At 36.2% G+C, this 16794-nt stretch overlaps 1 protein-coding gene across 1 annotated transcript in view; it reads right to left on the reverse strand.

Moving 5' to 3' along the window:
* MORC1 (MORC family CW-type zinc finger 1) overlaps window positions 1–16794 on the reverse strand; it is a 156371-nt gene that overhangs the window by 68452 nt on the left and 71125 nt on the right. Inside the window, 2 exon segments of the mRNA XM_012810371.2 lie at window positions 1193–1298; window positions 3561–3689. Coding sequence (XP_012665825.1) covers window positions 1193–1298; window positions 3561–3689 — 235 coding nt within the window.

Here is a 16794-nt window from a genome sequence, read left to right on the forward strand (position 1 = left end):
GGGATGAACTCAAGAGTCAGAACTGGTCTCGGCCAGTGGTTGCATGAACAATTTCTCAGCCCCAATTTGAGCTTCAAGTCTCATTTTTCTAAATGAAGAAGTAAGACTAGGTCAGCATTTTATAATCATGCTCCCTGGAGCTCTAGGCTTTTTGCAGAAAATAGGGAACAGAAATGGGAAGCAGAAAATAGGGAACAGAAATGGGAAGCAGAAAATAGGGAACAGAAATGGGGAGCAGATAATTCTGGTCTCCAGGTTCCCAGCCTCCAACTTAATCAGGACAGTTCTGCATTCGTCTATCTTATATATTTACATTCTGTGACAAATTTTACTTGGGAAAAACAAAGATTGCACTGTGAAACAAGAAAAGGAGAATGAAAAACCCCTAGGCCGTGTGAAATCTAAGATCCTTGCCACCTCTGACATTTTTCTTCAGCCTCTAAATATAATTAACCTGGGAACACTATGTAGAAGGGTTTTTTCCAGTAATTTCTAAATGTTTTCTCCTTTTTATTTCTTACTCTCATGTTTTCAGAGCTAAATAAAAATAACCAAACAAAGACATTACCCTAACGTGATCCATTTATCCAGTGCAAAGGACTTAGAAAAGGCTGCATGGCAAAGCAATGCTTGACTTGGGAGTGCCTTTGTTAAAGGGGAGTACAACTCTTTTTCCCCTAAAGAAAGAATATTAGTCTAAAAGGGCTTGTAATAACTTTGACATCCATCAATATTTAATCAGTCTTTTTCCTGTTTTAGTCTGAACTTTTTCCTCCAACAGCACACAGCAATGAAATCAATATATGACTTAAATAGAAAAAGCACATGGTCTAACAGTTTATAGCCCCTGGAGACACCCTCAGAGTAACATTCCTGTATGATAAAGTTATATGTTGTGTGAAAATGAACTGGAAGGCAGAACTCTTAAGCACCAGGCTATGGTCTCCCATTAGTGGAAGCGAGAGCTATACACCCCAGTGTGTGCAAAGAGTAATATACAGATCCCTTTTATTTTTTGGAAAAGTGCACCAATAAAACAATCTTTTCATAGGTAGCAAGGAGCTAGAAAGACTTTGAAGAGATACCACCTATTAAACTAAAACTATCTCTAGCTGACATTTTCCAGGTTGACACCTATGAAATTTAGGAATTAAAAATGGATACAGAATTTTCTTTAACTATCAAAAACTACCTGTTTTCCAAGAGGTTAGAATTATTAGCACAAATCCAGATGTCAAGAAATTCTTTTTCCTGATAATTGGTAGAGGAAGGTAAGACTCTCCATTTAAGACAAAGATCTGATAATCAAAACAAAATCACATACAAAAGAAACGACAATCAGAAATGAATCCATCAGAATAAGATGTCAGTCTGCACATATCAAAAGTATGAAGTATCTCTCAATTCAAAGGCAAGTGAATTCTTTATCACATATCGTTATGCTTGATGGTACAACAATTCTAAGACTCTTATGAGCTACTTCAGGATCCCACCAATATTATTAATGTTACTGCTTCAGTTCCCTCCAATTAATTTCTGCTACTTGCAGCCAAGAAACCTTAATAGATCCAAAACACTCTACCTCTTCATAAACCACATTAAGAATTCCTGCGACTTGACCCTCTCATTTTCCTTTTTTTTTTTTTTTGCATTTTTTAAATTAAATCATAGCTATGTACATTAATACAGTCATGGGGTACAGTGTGCTAGTTTTATATACAATTTCAAATATTTTTGTCAAATTGGTTAACATAACCTTCATGGCATTTTCTTAGTTATTGTGTTAAAACATTTATAGTCTACATTTAAAAAGTTTCACATGTACCCTTGTAAGAGACCCTCCCCTTTTTCTCTGCCTTATTGGCCATCTGATGACAATACTACTTTCTATGTCCAACCACATGACTAGCAAAGTCTCTAAACCAAATACACATTACTTCCTGTGTACTTTCCTCTGCTTTTATTTCACTCTCCAGTCCACATTTCTGATTTCTTTTGCTCATCTTCCCGGTACAGTCCGGCATTGCAAGGAACACTATCCTCTCCAGGCTATACTTCAGATTAATCCTGAATTCCCTCTAGATACACTATTAATGGCTCTTAGGTAAACACTTGTCTGTGTTTGTCTAAGGCAGAAACAATTTGCACAGAGGTTAAGAACCTGAACAGCTCCATCTCTTACTAACTCTGGGATCTTGGACAAATTAGTCAACATCTTATGTATCATTATCTGCTAAAAGAGACTACATTAGTACTACTTACCTAAAAGGGTTATTGAGGATGAAATGACATAATAATGATAAAAGCCAATACTGCTAGACACTATCATAAGCACTTAGTAAACTTCCATTTATTAAATTATATTACACATATTCTTATAACAACTCTACAATGTAGCTGCATGAATCTCATTTTATAAATGAGGAAGCTTGAGCTTAAAGAAGTTAAACAACCTGCCCTATTTCATGCAATACCTGGGTACTAGGGACTAAATTATAACACTATCTGGTTAATTTCAAAAACATACAGTGATTGCCAGCCATTGTATTTACCATCCAATAAACTTTCACACACAGTTATCAATATGTTGAATTATAACTTCTAAATATCTTTCATTAGGATCCTCTGAACTCTCACTGCCACCCCTTAATTCAGACATTTATGATTCCTCACCTGGATACTAGATTACAATAGCAGTCTTCTCAGAGACCTGGTCCCTCCCTTTGTCCCACCAGATCATCCTTCACTGAGCTGCCAAAGTGACCTTACTGCAAGCGACATCTGGGCACTCAGGTCCTCCTTGGAATACTCCCAGGCAAAAGGCTAGGAAGGTGCTGTATAGAGTTTTATGCACTATAGGATGCTTTTTTTCTTTGCCTGTTTTTTCCACTAGATTGTTCACTGCAGATAGTAGAGTCTGTCTTTAAGTCCTTAACCCTTTGAATAGTTGCTAGAATAAGCACTCAATGATTCATTGATGTTATCCACTATTGAAAACCTTCCAATGCCTCTTCATTGCTTGTCAAACTAAAAATTTACTCTGGCATTTGAAGCTCTCTGTTTACCCAGCCTAATATTTTTATCTTTTACCATTTATTCATTGTTCATTTAGGTGTTAATTACTAAATTCCTTCTATGTATTAGACACAGTATTACATATTAAAAATAAAAATATGGTCTTTTTTTATTACTACACTACATACATTTTAGGTGAGCTATAGACCTGAAATTCTCTATGATTTCTCTCTGCCTACCAAAATTCTGTTTTAAAGCCCATCACAAGTGCTACTTCTGTCATGAAATCTTGCCTCTACTCCTCCCATCCTTATTTTGAACCCTCAAAGAGCTCTCTGCCTCTATTATATCATTTACCTCATTTTTCTCTCTGTTATAATCATTTTCATGCTTACCTTAACTTTTCTCCTAGACTGTAATCTCTGAAAAAAATAACCATGTCTCTACTAATCTTCTTCTCCCTTATCCCCCATTTTGTAAGCCAATGACTTGCACATTTAGGAATTAATTAATATTTTCTAATTAGAATGGAACTGAACACTTACCACACTGTATCATGAATGGGATGGCCATGGCCTGTCTTCTTTGATACTGAATGGAATCTAAAGTTGTACCCATGTCTTTGTTGTTCTGGTATCCAACTTCATTCCAGAATGAGGTCAAATTTCTATTACCTTAAAAAAAAAAAAAGAAACCAAAGAATTAATGAAAAAATTAGCATGCGCCACATAATCAAGATAAATAGCAAAGGGAAATTTAGATGTATATGCATGTATGTACAGTGTGATCTCAACTGTGTAAACAGTAATAAATATACAGAAATAAGACATTGAAATATTATTAATATTGGTTATCTCTGAATAGTGATATGATGAGTGAACTCTTTTATTTTTTCTTGTATTTTCCCAAATTATATGCGATAAATATGCAATATCTTTATAATAAAACCAAAGAAAATAGTACTTATTTAAAAATCTGTATGTTTTTATTGCAATAAAACATTTTGACACTCACAGCATTATTCCCAGGAAAAACTGGACTGATTAAACTTAAAATTATTGATATAAATGTTTATCATTCCTATCTCATAGCCAGAGTTTGGGGTTTTTTGTCTTTATCTCTAGTTCTTTTTGCTTCCATTGGTTAATCCCCACCCTAACCCTAAATTCAATATTCTCTCCTTCTTCGAATCAGCAAGTATCATGGAGGACCATTAGAGAGTCCTATTTAAGAGGCTGTGTTATCCTTTGATCTAGCAATTGTACTGTTAAGAATTTTACCTACAGATATACATAAATCTACCTATGTCTGTGTGTGTGTGTATAACAGCATTGTTTTCAGTAAAAAAAACTGGAAATAATGTCAAATCCTATGAATAAAGAACTGATAAATCTCATTCTCAAATAACTCAACATAGGGCAACTTTTAAAAAGAAGGATGTAGAGCTAAACGTATTGTTGTATCAAGATCTCCAAGATAGACTTTTTTTTTTAAGGATTAAAATAGCATCTTTAGTATAATTTTTATAGTTTTTAAAAAGCATATACATATAAATTGTGATGGACATACTTTTCCTTTCCTGAACAGATACAAAAGAAAAGTTTTTATAGGGTAGAAACAAGTTGAGAGGAAGGCAAGAGAAAATATCTTACTTTACATGTTTTACTTTTCTTAACACTTTGAATATTTTTACATTTGTGTATATTACCCAAAATTTTATTTAAAAAAAAAATCTATGCCTTATTGTTTTATTCAATATGGTAACCACTGACCATAAGCCACGTGTGGCTACTGAACTCTTAAATGTGGCAGATATGATCTAGGACATACCCACACAAGAGAAAAACTCAATTTCAATTCAAGGTAGGGGGAGGAAGAAGGAGGAGGATTAGTGTTCCCACTTAAAGGACCCAACAACGTAAGGGTATATGGCACAGCTCTTGGTCGGGGGACACAACTACAACAGGGACTCTACCTAACAAATGCAAACACTGTAACCTAATTGTACCCTCAAATTAATCTGAAATTTTAAAAAGTAGCAGATATAGAACACTGTCATTAAAAAAATTCAAAAAGCATGCTCTAAAATATAAATACTGAAAATAAATAAGGTTATAGCTTTGCAACAATCTTAACATATGGTTATGTATTCCATGAAAGCCACAAATAAATGACCTTATAGCTTACGGTTACTGTTTAAATTTATGCTTAGAAAGTTACGGGTCTTTAAGACCAGCAGAGGAGAGACTCAGCCTTTACAAGGAAATTTTTAGTTGGGCTGAGCTAAAAGCACACCTCACCAATTCCTGGGTCTCTCATCTTGTCTTTTAACAAAATCCGTAGTTGCTCTTGTACCAAATTGCCCTTGGATTATACTTTTGGGGCTCTCAATTCAGATGGTCAGTTTTTGATCTTTGTCCAGTATTTGGTCTTAGTCCTTCTCATACTCTACTTTTATGCATGTCAGAACCTGACGAATTACTCTGGTAGAAGGGCTTGTGATGCTTTGCTTCTCTTATTTCCATAGTTGACTACTTAGCCTTTGCTATTTCAAAACAGGGAGATTATGTACATTTTAAAAAAAAATTCTCACATAAATTGGATTTAATTTTGACCAAAGTACATTACTTAAACATTAATTTTTAATTCAACTTGATAATATGTTGCTTTAGTATATTGCATCCTCATTTATAAATGAAATATGTTTGTAATTTCCCCTTTGTAATAATATATTTTCTCCAATTTTAATATCAGGTGTATCCAGATTAAGTAGAATGATTTTGAAGTATTTCTTCTTTTCCTATTGTCTATAAGATTTGGGATGATCTGTTTTTTGAAATTATCTTTTACTTTTATTTGTGAATGTTGATTGTCTTTTTTGAGACTTTGGGAAAAAAAATAAGAAGTTAACTGATGACTCCATACTGAACCTCAGAGTCAGAGCATCTTATAGTAGATGTGCTCTTGTTTGACAATGTGAATGTTACTTTCTTTGCATTATTATTGTTATTAGTGCTTAATATTTTGATGCAGCAATCGTCTGATTTCTTTTCTGAGTGTATTTGCATTCGTTCTTTACGAGGTTTTTTTTTTTCTAGTCCTCATCTTAAACATTGTTATTGCTATTAAATTTTAAGCCTTTTTAATTTTGTGAAGGCAAAAAGTGGAAACCTAATAAACACATGTATATGTAAAAAAATTTTTTTTAAAAAGATTTAAATACTGGCTCTGTCACATATGAGCTATATATGGAGCAAGCCATTAAGTTTTCTTACCCATAAGGTAAGTGATTACAATAACTTGTCTTACAGAATTATCACAAAGACTTAGAATGGAGGATTCTAGGAAGATGATGTAGTAGAAAGCACCAAATACCAGTTTCACCACCTAGATAAAAAACTGCACTGGCAGAATCTTTCTAATGTACTATTTGGGAACTCTGGAGTCTACTGAAGGCTTGCAACTTTTTGGAGAAGTTTTGGATGGTAAGCTGTAGTCAATTTCAATCATTTTAGCTCTTATATTGTATCAGCTACCTATTCTGTACACTTTAGCCCTATAGCCACCAGCTATGTTCATGCTCCTGGAAAAGCTTTTCCAGAGAATGTAGGACTTAGGGTGGGCAAAAAATACACTGTCCTCCAAGTATTGAGGATCTCTTGAGCACTGATTGTTGCTTATCATCATAGAAGTACAGACAAAGAAGTGAGGGCCACTGCTGTTACACCTCCAATCATTGTTGCAGGCCCTTCCCCTTTTGGGTGAAGTGATCTCCAGGGGATTTAAAGAGCTAATGTTTTATTTCTCCCTTCATTCCTTTGTTTCTCTTTTTTGAAGTCAGACATTGAAGACTAACATATTCACAAACAACCAAATAGATAGAAGGAATTAGGAACACACTGAATATGATCAGGAAAAGGCACAAGCTCAGAACAACATGAGAAAACCGCAGGTTAAAAGGAAAGGACCACTAAGTAGTAAGTAGAAACTGTATCAGAAAAATAAAGATATGGTGAAAGATGCACACATTGGCAGTTACAAAACTATTCCTATTATAACAATGGTATATAACTACCTTTTTGTTTTCTATATATATAATTTAAAATTAGGTTAGGTTGGTATTCCTCCTTTCTTTCCTTGGGATGCCACATCATTCTCTCACTCCTTTTCTCTTCCTCCACCATCGTCCTTACTCTCACTCCCTGATCACTGCCCTCTTCTCTCTCTTTCTCATCTCTTCACCCCCTCTCTTCTCTTTCTCTAATAAAAATAAACTTACACTTTTATATTCTAAAAATAAAATAAAATTAGGTTATATTTTTGTACATTTAATGTGTAAAATGTAATTTTATGACATCAACAACTGGAAGGAGTAAGTAATGAACATTTTAGGAAGTAGGTATCCTTTTGGGATGTTATTGAAATCAACATGGTATAAATTCAAATTAGAGTGTTACAGCTGTAGGGTATTAAATGGGATTCCAATGGTATCCATAAAGAAATGACTATAAGATAAACTACAAATGAAATAAAAACAAAATTTAAATGTTTCATTATAAAAAATCAACTTGACACAAAAGAAGACATTATTATAGGAATTAAAGCTATAAGGCATAAAGAAAACAATTAGTAAAATGACAGAAGTATCTCCTTATCAGTAATTACTTTAATGTAAATGGATTAAACTCTCCACTCAAAAAACAGAATTAGCAGAAGGGATTTAAAATATATATAATCTCACTACAAGTTATCTATAAGATACTTCTGATCCAAAACATAAATTGGTTAAAAAATAAAATAATGGAAAAGGATTTCTCTTGAGCAGAGGTGACTCTGCTAACATCAGACAAAATAGACCTTAAGTTTTAAAAAGTTATAAGAGACAAAGAAAGACATTATATCGTAATAAAGGGTTCAATACTGTAAGAAGATATAATAATCATAAACAATTATGCACTTAAGAAAAGGCTATCAAAATGCATAAAGCAAAAATTAACAAAAGTGAAGGGAGAAGTAAGTAGTTCTATAATAAGAGTTGGAATCTTTAATACCTTCCTCTCAATAATGGGTAAAATAACCACAAAGAAGATAAGCAAGCAAAAAGAAAATAGAAGACTTGAAGAATACAATAAACCACCTAGGTCTAAAAATAAAGTTTCAATAGATTTACAAAGATAGATACCCTCACAAAATGTCTTCTCTGACCATCACAGGATGAAATTGAAAGTCATTAATTAAAAAGGGAAACAAGGACATTTATATGTATGTAAATATTAAATAACACATTATTCACCTTTTGACTGTGAATAATACCTATAGGTATTCAAACAAGATGTAGGTGTTGTTCATTTTGCAAACAAAAACTTGACGACATGTTACTATTCTGTTACCTGACTAGAGTCTGTAAGCATCATATGCTTCATTCTCAGTATTTTTCATAGTTGTGTCTGAAATAACTGAAACCAACTTGGGAGAATTATTTTGATCAGTAAAAAACCAAAGAATACCAAGTAATACAAAAAACCAAGTAATACACTGTGTATCATAATGGTTGTTATAATCAGTGCACACATTCATTGGCACATTTCTTTTCTGAGCACTACACAGTCAAAAGATTAAACAACAAATAAGGATCACAGAAGAAATCATAAAAAAAATTAGAAAATATATATAGATGAATGAAAACAAAAGCATGATATAGCAAAACTTAATGAGACACATACACACGAACAAAAACTGCTCTGGGAGAAATTTATAGCTACAAATGCTTATATTAAAAAAAAGACCTCAAATCCAAAATATACTTAAAGAACCAAAAAAGAACTAAAACCAATGCTAGTAGAAAGAAAGAAATGACTAAGATTATAGCATAAATAAATGAAACAATTTGGAAGCTAAAGAAAATGAACAAAATCAACAGTTGGTTCTTTGTAACGAATTTCACAAACCTGTAACTAGATGGACCAAGACAAAAAGAGAAAAGATTCAAGTTATAATACAAAAAGCACATATGAAAAGTGAGAACATTACTATCAATTCTACAAAAACAAAATATAAGAGTTCTATGAGCAACCATATACATTGAATAACTTACATAAAATGGACAAATTCCTACAAATACAATACCTACGAAGATTAAACCATGAAAAAATAAAAAATTCAAATAGATCTATAACTAATAAGTATATTTTATCAGTAACTGAAATTTACCAACAAAGAAATGCCCTGAATTGAAGGCTTCACCAGTAAATTCTAAAAAACATTTAAAGGAGAACCAACATCAATCCTCAAACTTTTCCCAAACACTGAAGAAGAGAACATTCTTTTTAACTTACTCTATGAAGCTGACATTGCCCTCATACCAAAGGCAAACAAGGACATTACAACAAAAGAAAACTGCAAGACCAGTTGTGTGGCTCACATGTGTAATCCTGGCACTCTGGGAGGCTGAGACAGGTGGATTGCTTGAGCTAAGGAGTCTGAGACCAGACTAAGCAAAAGAAAGACACCATCTCTCCTAAAAATAAAAAAATCAGCCAGGCATCGTGGTGGGCACCTATAGTCCCAGTTACTTGGGAGGCTGAGATAAGAGGTTCACTTGAGCTCAGGTGTTTGAGGTTGCTGTAAGCTATGACACCACAGACCTCTACCCAGGGGTGACTCTGTCTCAAAAAAAAGAAAACTGCAAACCAATATCCCTCATTACAGTGATACAGATACTAGCAAGATGGTGGAACAGAAGCAGCACACAAAGTTGCTCTCAAGGAAAAGATCAAAAGTTGCAAGAAGATGCTTACCTACAGATAGACCTTCTTGGAAAGAGTCACAGTGGTGAATCATTAAAGAAACAATGGAAAACATTCAGAGAGAAGGAAAGGGAGACAAGGTAATCAATCCCTTCGGCAAAATCAGAAAGTATCTGGGGAATTTGTCCACACCTGGAGAAGGCTAGGAGGATAGAACTCTGGAACTCCACACTCCTACTATAGATGTTGTAACCCAAACTGTGAGGCCTCCCCCCTCCACCGCAGACCACACAACTGGTCAGGGATCTACTTAGGTACTATGCAGTGGGACTGCACCAAAAGTGCACACAGCAGGGCCCCAGTAGCTTCCATTCTCAAGTTGCTGCAATTGACACTATTCTGAACTATTTGGTCCAGAGTGCCTCATCTACACAGGGCTTGAATTTGCTATACCCACCTCTGTATCACTGTGCTGGGCAGGGAGGAAGCAGGGGGAGAACAGATGCTCTCACATATCCCATGATGGCAAGCTCAGTGTCCCTCTTCTTCACAGGGGATTCAAACAGAACAGACACTGATGATAACACCTTAGAAATCCCCCACCAACTGCCTTACTGGTGCAGGGAGAGAACCCCAACTGCCCAGCAACCTGGCCCCCAATGCAAGGCTCCTGCACCACTGCCCAAGCTTATGGCCATGCCCCTATGGATCCCAAGCCACCAAACTGGCCAAACAGTCATACCCTCTAAGTTTCCAGCCACTGCCCCCCAACATGGCCAAAACCCCAAGACATCCAATGGCTCCTATGCCTCTTCACAGCCCTGAGTCCATCCCTGCAGCTTATACCCATCACCTGGTGGGACCCACCCCTGCAGTCCAGCACTGCACCATGGACCCACTGGCCATGTACCACCATTGCACCTGGACCCAGATGGAATGAAATGCCTGTAGCCCTGATATCTATGGCCACTACCCAGATAGCAATGCCCTCCTGCCATTGCCACCACCACAGGTAGACACATGCAGAGCAATCTCCCATAATCCCAGCCTCCATGGAGAGGAATTTGCCCATCAACCCCCCTAAGCTTCTGACAGTGGTCTGAAGAACAACCCATTACATAGCTGCATAAAGATTATTTAACACTGGCTTAAACTGAGACAATAAAAAGGAAAAAGAAAAGCACAGATTAGTTGTATTATACAATTTCAGTGTATCTGGAACCCCTCCTGTGAGGTCAATTTCCCAAAGTATAGGACACAAAAGCACCATCTAGGAACATCTTCTTTTCACTAAGTAAAAGAGTTCCCAGGAAAGGAGAATATATGCATAGCCCTAAGCTAGAAAAAGAGGTTTCAGATGAGAAAAGAAAACAAACAAACAAAAAATAGCAAAAGAAATCTGGCAACATGAAAAACAGACAAGTTTGATACCCCCAAGGATCACAGTAGATCAACATTAATGGATTCCAACTAAAAAGGAAATTGCTGAAATGTCACCAATGGAATTCGAAATATAGATGGCAAACAAGATGAATGACATGTCAGATATATTAAGTATAGAATATAAATGTCTTGACACAATGATTAAGTAATTGAGGTGAGGGATGTATTAACCAGTATGATGTTAGCATTCCAAATTGTGTATCAAATCAGCACATTGTACCACATAAATGCATTAATGTATACGTGATTTATCTCTTTATGATTTAATTTTTAAAAAGCTGAAAATCAATAAAAAACATAAAAATATTTCAAGACATGAATAAAAATGTGAAAAAGTCACTAAAGAGATGATACAAGAAAGGTCATAATAAACCTTTAAAAAAAGATATTAAGGGAATTTCAAAATACAGCACAAAGCTTCAACAACAGGATTAGATCAAACAGAAGAAAGAATCTCAGAGTTTAAAGACAAAGCTTTCAAACTAACCTAGTCAGTCAATGATGCAGTAAAAAGAATGAGAAAGAATGAACACTCAGAGAAATGAGACCACCCAAGGTGAGTCAATGTATGTATCATAGATATATCAAGGAGGAAGAAGCAAAAGCATAGAAAACCTATTTGAGGGTATTAATGAGGAAAACTTCCCTGATATACCAGAGATTCATATATCCAGATGCAAGAGAGTCATTAAACACCAGTATGACTCATAGCAAAAAGGAGATCTCCAAGAAACAGTCATCAACCTGACCAAAATCAAAATAGCAAAGAAAATTCTACAACCATCAAGATGAAAGCAACAACTAACCTATGAAGGAAAATAAAACAGGTTAATAGTAGACTTCTCAGCACAGACCTTACAAGTCAGAAGGAATAAGAGCCCTATTTTTAGTCTTATTAAACACAAGAACTCCCAGCCAAGAATTTTGCATCCTACCTAACTAAATTTCATGAATGATGGGAATAAAGACTTTTCCAGACAAGCAAACACTAGAGGAATTTGTCACTATGAGTCCTTCCCTACAGGGAACACTCAAAAGTAACACTATACATGGAACAGCACTATAGATATCCACCAGTGTAAAAATATCACAAAGTTAAAGACAATATCTCTTATAAAACAATAGCAGACGAAAGAAAATAAAAGTATCATCCAACATGATGAGTAGAACAGTATTCCACGCATCAGTACTAACACTGAAAGTGAACAGTTTTAATATCCAACATAAAGGACACAGACTGGCTGACTGGATGATAAAACACAATGTAAGTATATGCTGTCTCCAAGAAACCTGTCTAATGGATAGGCAAAAGGATGGCAAAAATATTCCATCAAATGGAAATAAAAAGTGAGCAAGAATAGCCATTCTCATGTCAGATAAAATATACTTCAAATCAACAATGGTAAAAAAGTTAGCTAGTCATTAGATAATGGCAAAGGGAGAAATGCGACAAGAAACGTAACAATCTTAAATATTTATGCACCTAACACAGAAGCTCCAAAATTCATAAAACAAATTCTACTACATCTAAACAAAGATAAATAGTAGCATCATAATTTATGGGGACTTTAACTCCTTACTTATAGAACAGTCCAGATCATTAAAGCAGAAAATCAATAAACAACGTAAATGGTACACTCAAACAAATGGACCTCATAAAGATTTACAGAACATTTTATCCCCAAACTATTAAAGGTATATTTTTTTTATCAGGACATGGCACATTTTCCAAGACTGATCAGATCTTAGGCCACTAAATAAGTCTCAGGAAATTAAAAAAAAAATTGAAATCAGACCCTGTACCTTCTTAGACCACAGTGGAATAAAACTGGAAATCAATTACAAGACAAACTTTTGAATCTACACAATTATCATAGAAATTAAACAACCTGCTGCTGAATAATCCTTGGGTTAATAATGAAAATTTAAAAGTAAATCAAAAGATTCCTTGAATTGAACAACACAGGAGACACAGCTTTTGTAATCTATGGGCTACAACAAAAGCAGTATGAAGGAGAAAATTCATAGCCTTAAATGCTTACATCAAAAAGATAAATTAACACAAATTAACAATCTCATGTCAAATCACAAGGAACTAGAAAAGAACAAATCAAATCTAAAGCCAGCAGAAGAAAAAATATATATATAAAGCTCAGAGCAGAACTAAGCAATATGTAAAAAACAAACAAAAAAAAAAAAACCCCAAAGAATTAATGAAAGTTCTTTGAAAAGATAAACAAAATCAATAGACCACTAAAAATAACCCAAATAAGTTAAACCAGAAATGAAAAAAGAGACATTACAACTGACACAACAGAAATACAAAATATCATCCAAAAATACTATAAAAACCTCTAAGCACGAGGAGAGGGGGGAAAGATGTCCGACAGGTACCAGTCTCCAACAGAAGCTCCTATGCAGAGGGAAGAATAAAGTCCAGAAAACACCCAACAAAGTTAAAGACTAGAAGCCCAGCCGAGAGAGAAAAATATTTGCAGGATACCTCTGCTGAGTCAAGCTGCTACTCCTAGAAAGCAATCTACAGGTACATAATACATCCCAGAGGAAAAGTGTCCATCCCCTCCCCCAAGAAAGTTGTGCTTTTCTCTTTGTTTTCTCTCCATCTGCCCCTGTGTGTCTTCTACAGGCAAGCGATAAACTGAGGACCTATTGTCTCACCCCACGTGTGAGAGCTAGAGACAGTGGGTTCTACTCCCCTGGAGACACCCTGCTGGGACTCAGAACACCCTCTTGCCAGGCAGAAAAATAGAACTAACGTTCTCACTGACATTTTGAATTTCCAGTTCACCCTTCCCCCCTTGCCTGCAGAAACAGTGAGAGGAGACCCAAGAGCAGCGTCCTCCCACCCCTGAGGGACCAAGGGCCCTGTCCCAGCTCTGCATCCCAAGAACTCCCCAGCAGGGCTGCCAATTGCTCCCCTGCTCGCCAGGAAACCCCAGCAGTGCCCAACAAGGACTGACCCAGCCCCACATTCCCACTAGGCTGCCAGTTGCCTAGCCCCACCCCTTGGGAAACCCCAGCGGTACATACCAAGGACAAACCCAGCCCCCGCAGAGCTGGTTGCTTCCCCAACCAACAGAAAACCCTGACAGCGTGCACTGAGGACTGATCCAGCTGTCTTACCGGCACTCAAGGCCCAGTGGCTGAGAACTGCAAGAGGATGGTCAGTTGACAGGGAACCACACTGGAGTGGCAATACCCCAAGGTGAAGAGCAGCAGCCGCAACAGTGGGAACAATGAGGCTCACACCCCTTAGACTTTCTGGGCAGACACACTCCGTCTCTCCAGACAACCAGAGGAAACCGGCAGCAACTAGCAGAACAGTTTTGTGGCAGTCTTCAAATGGTGCAAATTCAGCATGGGGCAGAATCAGCAGAAAAATTCTAGTAACCTGAACAACCAGAGTAGATCAACTCCCCCAAGGAAGGATGGGGCAGATGCAATTGAAGATCCCATCCATGAACCGATAGCTGAGATGACAAAAATTGAGTTCATTTGGACAGCAAATAAGATTCACAGATTGAAGGAAAGGAGGGATTTAGAATTTCAAACTATTCAAAAGTTGTCTCAAGAATTCAATGATTTCGAAGATAAAATGACCAAAGATTTTGAAACACTGAGGCAGGAGGCTGCAGCCCTCAAAGATCTGAAAAATACAGTAGAATCCCTTGGTAACAGAATGGAGCAGGATCTCTGACATTGAAGACAAAGCTTCTGAAGGAGCCCAGGCACTCAAAGATGAAGAGAAATGGAGATCAAAAACAGATCACTCTCTCAGATAACTCTGGGATAATTCGAAGAAAACTCATATTTGTCTTATAGGAATCCCTGAAGGCGACAAAGTTGTTTCACTAAGCACAGAGGTTATACTTCATGAGATTAAGATGAGAACTTTCCAGACATGCCAGTAGATTCTGAAATTCAGATAGCAGACAGTTTCAGAACCCCAGCATGAGTCAACCCGAACAAGACATCCCCCAAGCACATCATAATTAACTTCACTAAAGTTGATATGAAGAGAAAATTCTGAAAGCAGCTAGACGTAAGAAAACCATAACCTACAAGGGGAAGAATATTAGAATGACTGCAGATCTCTCTGCTGAAACCTTTCAGGCTAGAGGAGGGTGGTCATCAACTTTTAATCTCCTAAAACAAAACAACTTTAAACCCAGGATCCTGTATCCAGCTAAACTGAGTTTCATTTATGATGGAGAAATTAAATACTTTAATGACATTCACACATTGAAGAAATTTGATATAACTGAATCAGCCCTCCAGGATATTCTCAGACCTATCCTCCATAATGACCAGCACAATCCTCCACCACATAAGTAAACGCACACAGAAAATTTTGATCAAATTCCAACTTCCACAGTGGCAAAAGGATTAAAGATGTTGACTGAACTCTTGAAAAACTTGATACTCAAAATTATACCACGTTTATCAATATTCTCAAATCAATGTGAATGGCTTAAATTGCCCTCTAAAGAGGCACAGGCAGACTGACTGGATACAAAAACTCAGGCCAGATATCTACTGCATACAAGAATCCCATCTTACCCTAAAAGACAACTATAGACTCAGGGCAAAGGGATGGTCATCTATATTCCAGGTAAGTGGAAAGCAGAAAAAAGCAGGTTTTGCAATTTTGTTCACAAATACAATAGGCTTTAAACCAACAAAAGTAAGCAAGGATAAAGATGGACACTTTATATTTGCTAAGGATAATACTCAAAATGATGAGATTTCAAACATCAATATTTATGCACCCAACCAGAATGCACCTCAATTTATAAGATATACTCCAATAGACATGAGAAACTTGATTTCTGCCAGCTCCATAATAGTTGGAGATTTTAATACTCCTTTGGCAGTGTTGGATAGATCTTCCAACAAGAAGCTTAGCAAAGAAATTTTAGATTTAAACTTAACCATTCAGCATTTGGATTTAACGGACATCTACAGAACATTTCATCCTAACAAAACTGAATACACATTTTTCTCATCAGCCCACGGAACATACTCCAAAATTGACCACCTTTTAGGTCACGAGTCTAACCTCAGCAAATTTAAAAGAATAGAAATTATCCCTTGCATCTTCTCAGACGATCATGGAATAAAAGTTGAACTCAATAACAACAGGAATCTGCAGACTCATACAAAAACATGGAAGCTAAATAACATTGTGCTGAATGATAGGTGGGTCAGAGATGAGATCAAGGAAATTACCACATTTTTGGAACAAAATGACAATGAAGATATGAGTTACCAGAACCTCTGGGATACTGCAAAGGCAGTTCTAAGAGGGAAAATTATAGCACTGCAAGCCTTCCTCAAGAAAATGGAAAAAGAAGAAGTTGACAATTTAATGGGACACCTCAAGCAACTGGAAAAGGAAGAAAACTCCAATCTGAAACCCAGCGGAAGAAAAGAAATAACCAAAATTAGAGCAGCAATTTATTTATTTATTTATTTATTTTTTGAGACAGAGCCTCAAGGTGTCCCCCTGGGTAGAGTGCCATGGCATTACAGCTCACAGCAACCTCCAACTCCTGGGCTCAAGCGAGTC

Source organism: Otolemur garnettii, unplaced genomic scaffold, assembly GCF_000181295.1.
Source record: "Otolemur garnettii isolate 467f Iridium unplaced genomic scaffold, OtoGar3 scaffold00131, whole genome shotgun sequence".
Lineage (NCBI taxonomy): Eukaryota > Metazoa > Chordata > Mammalia > Primates > Galagidae > Otolemur > Otolemur garnettii.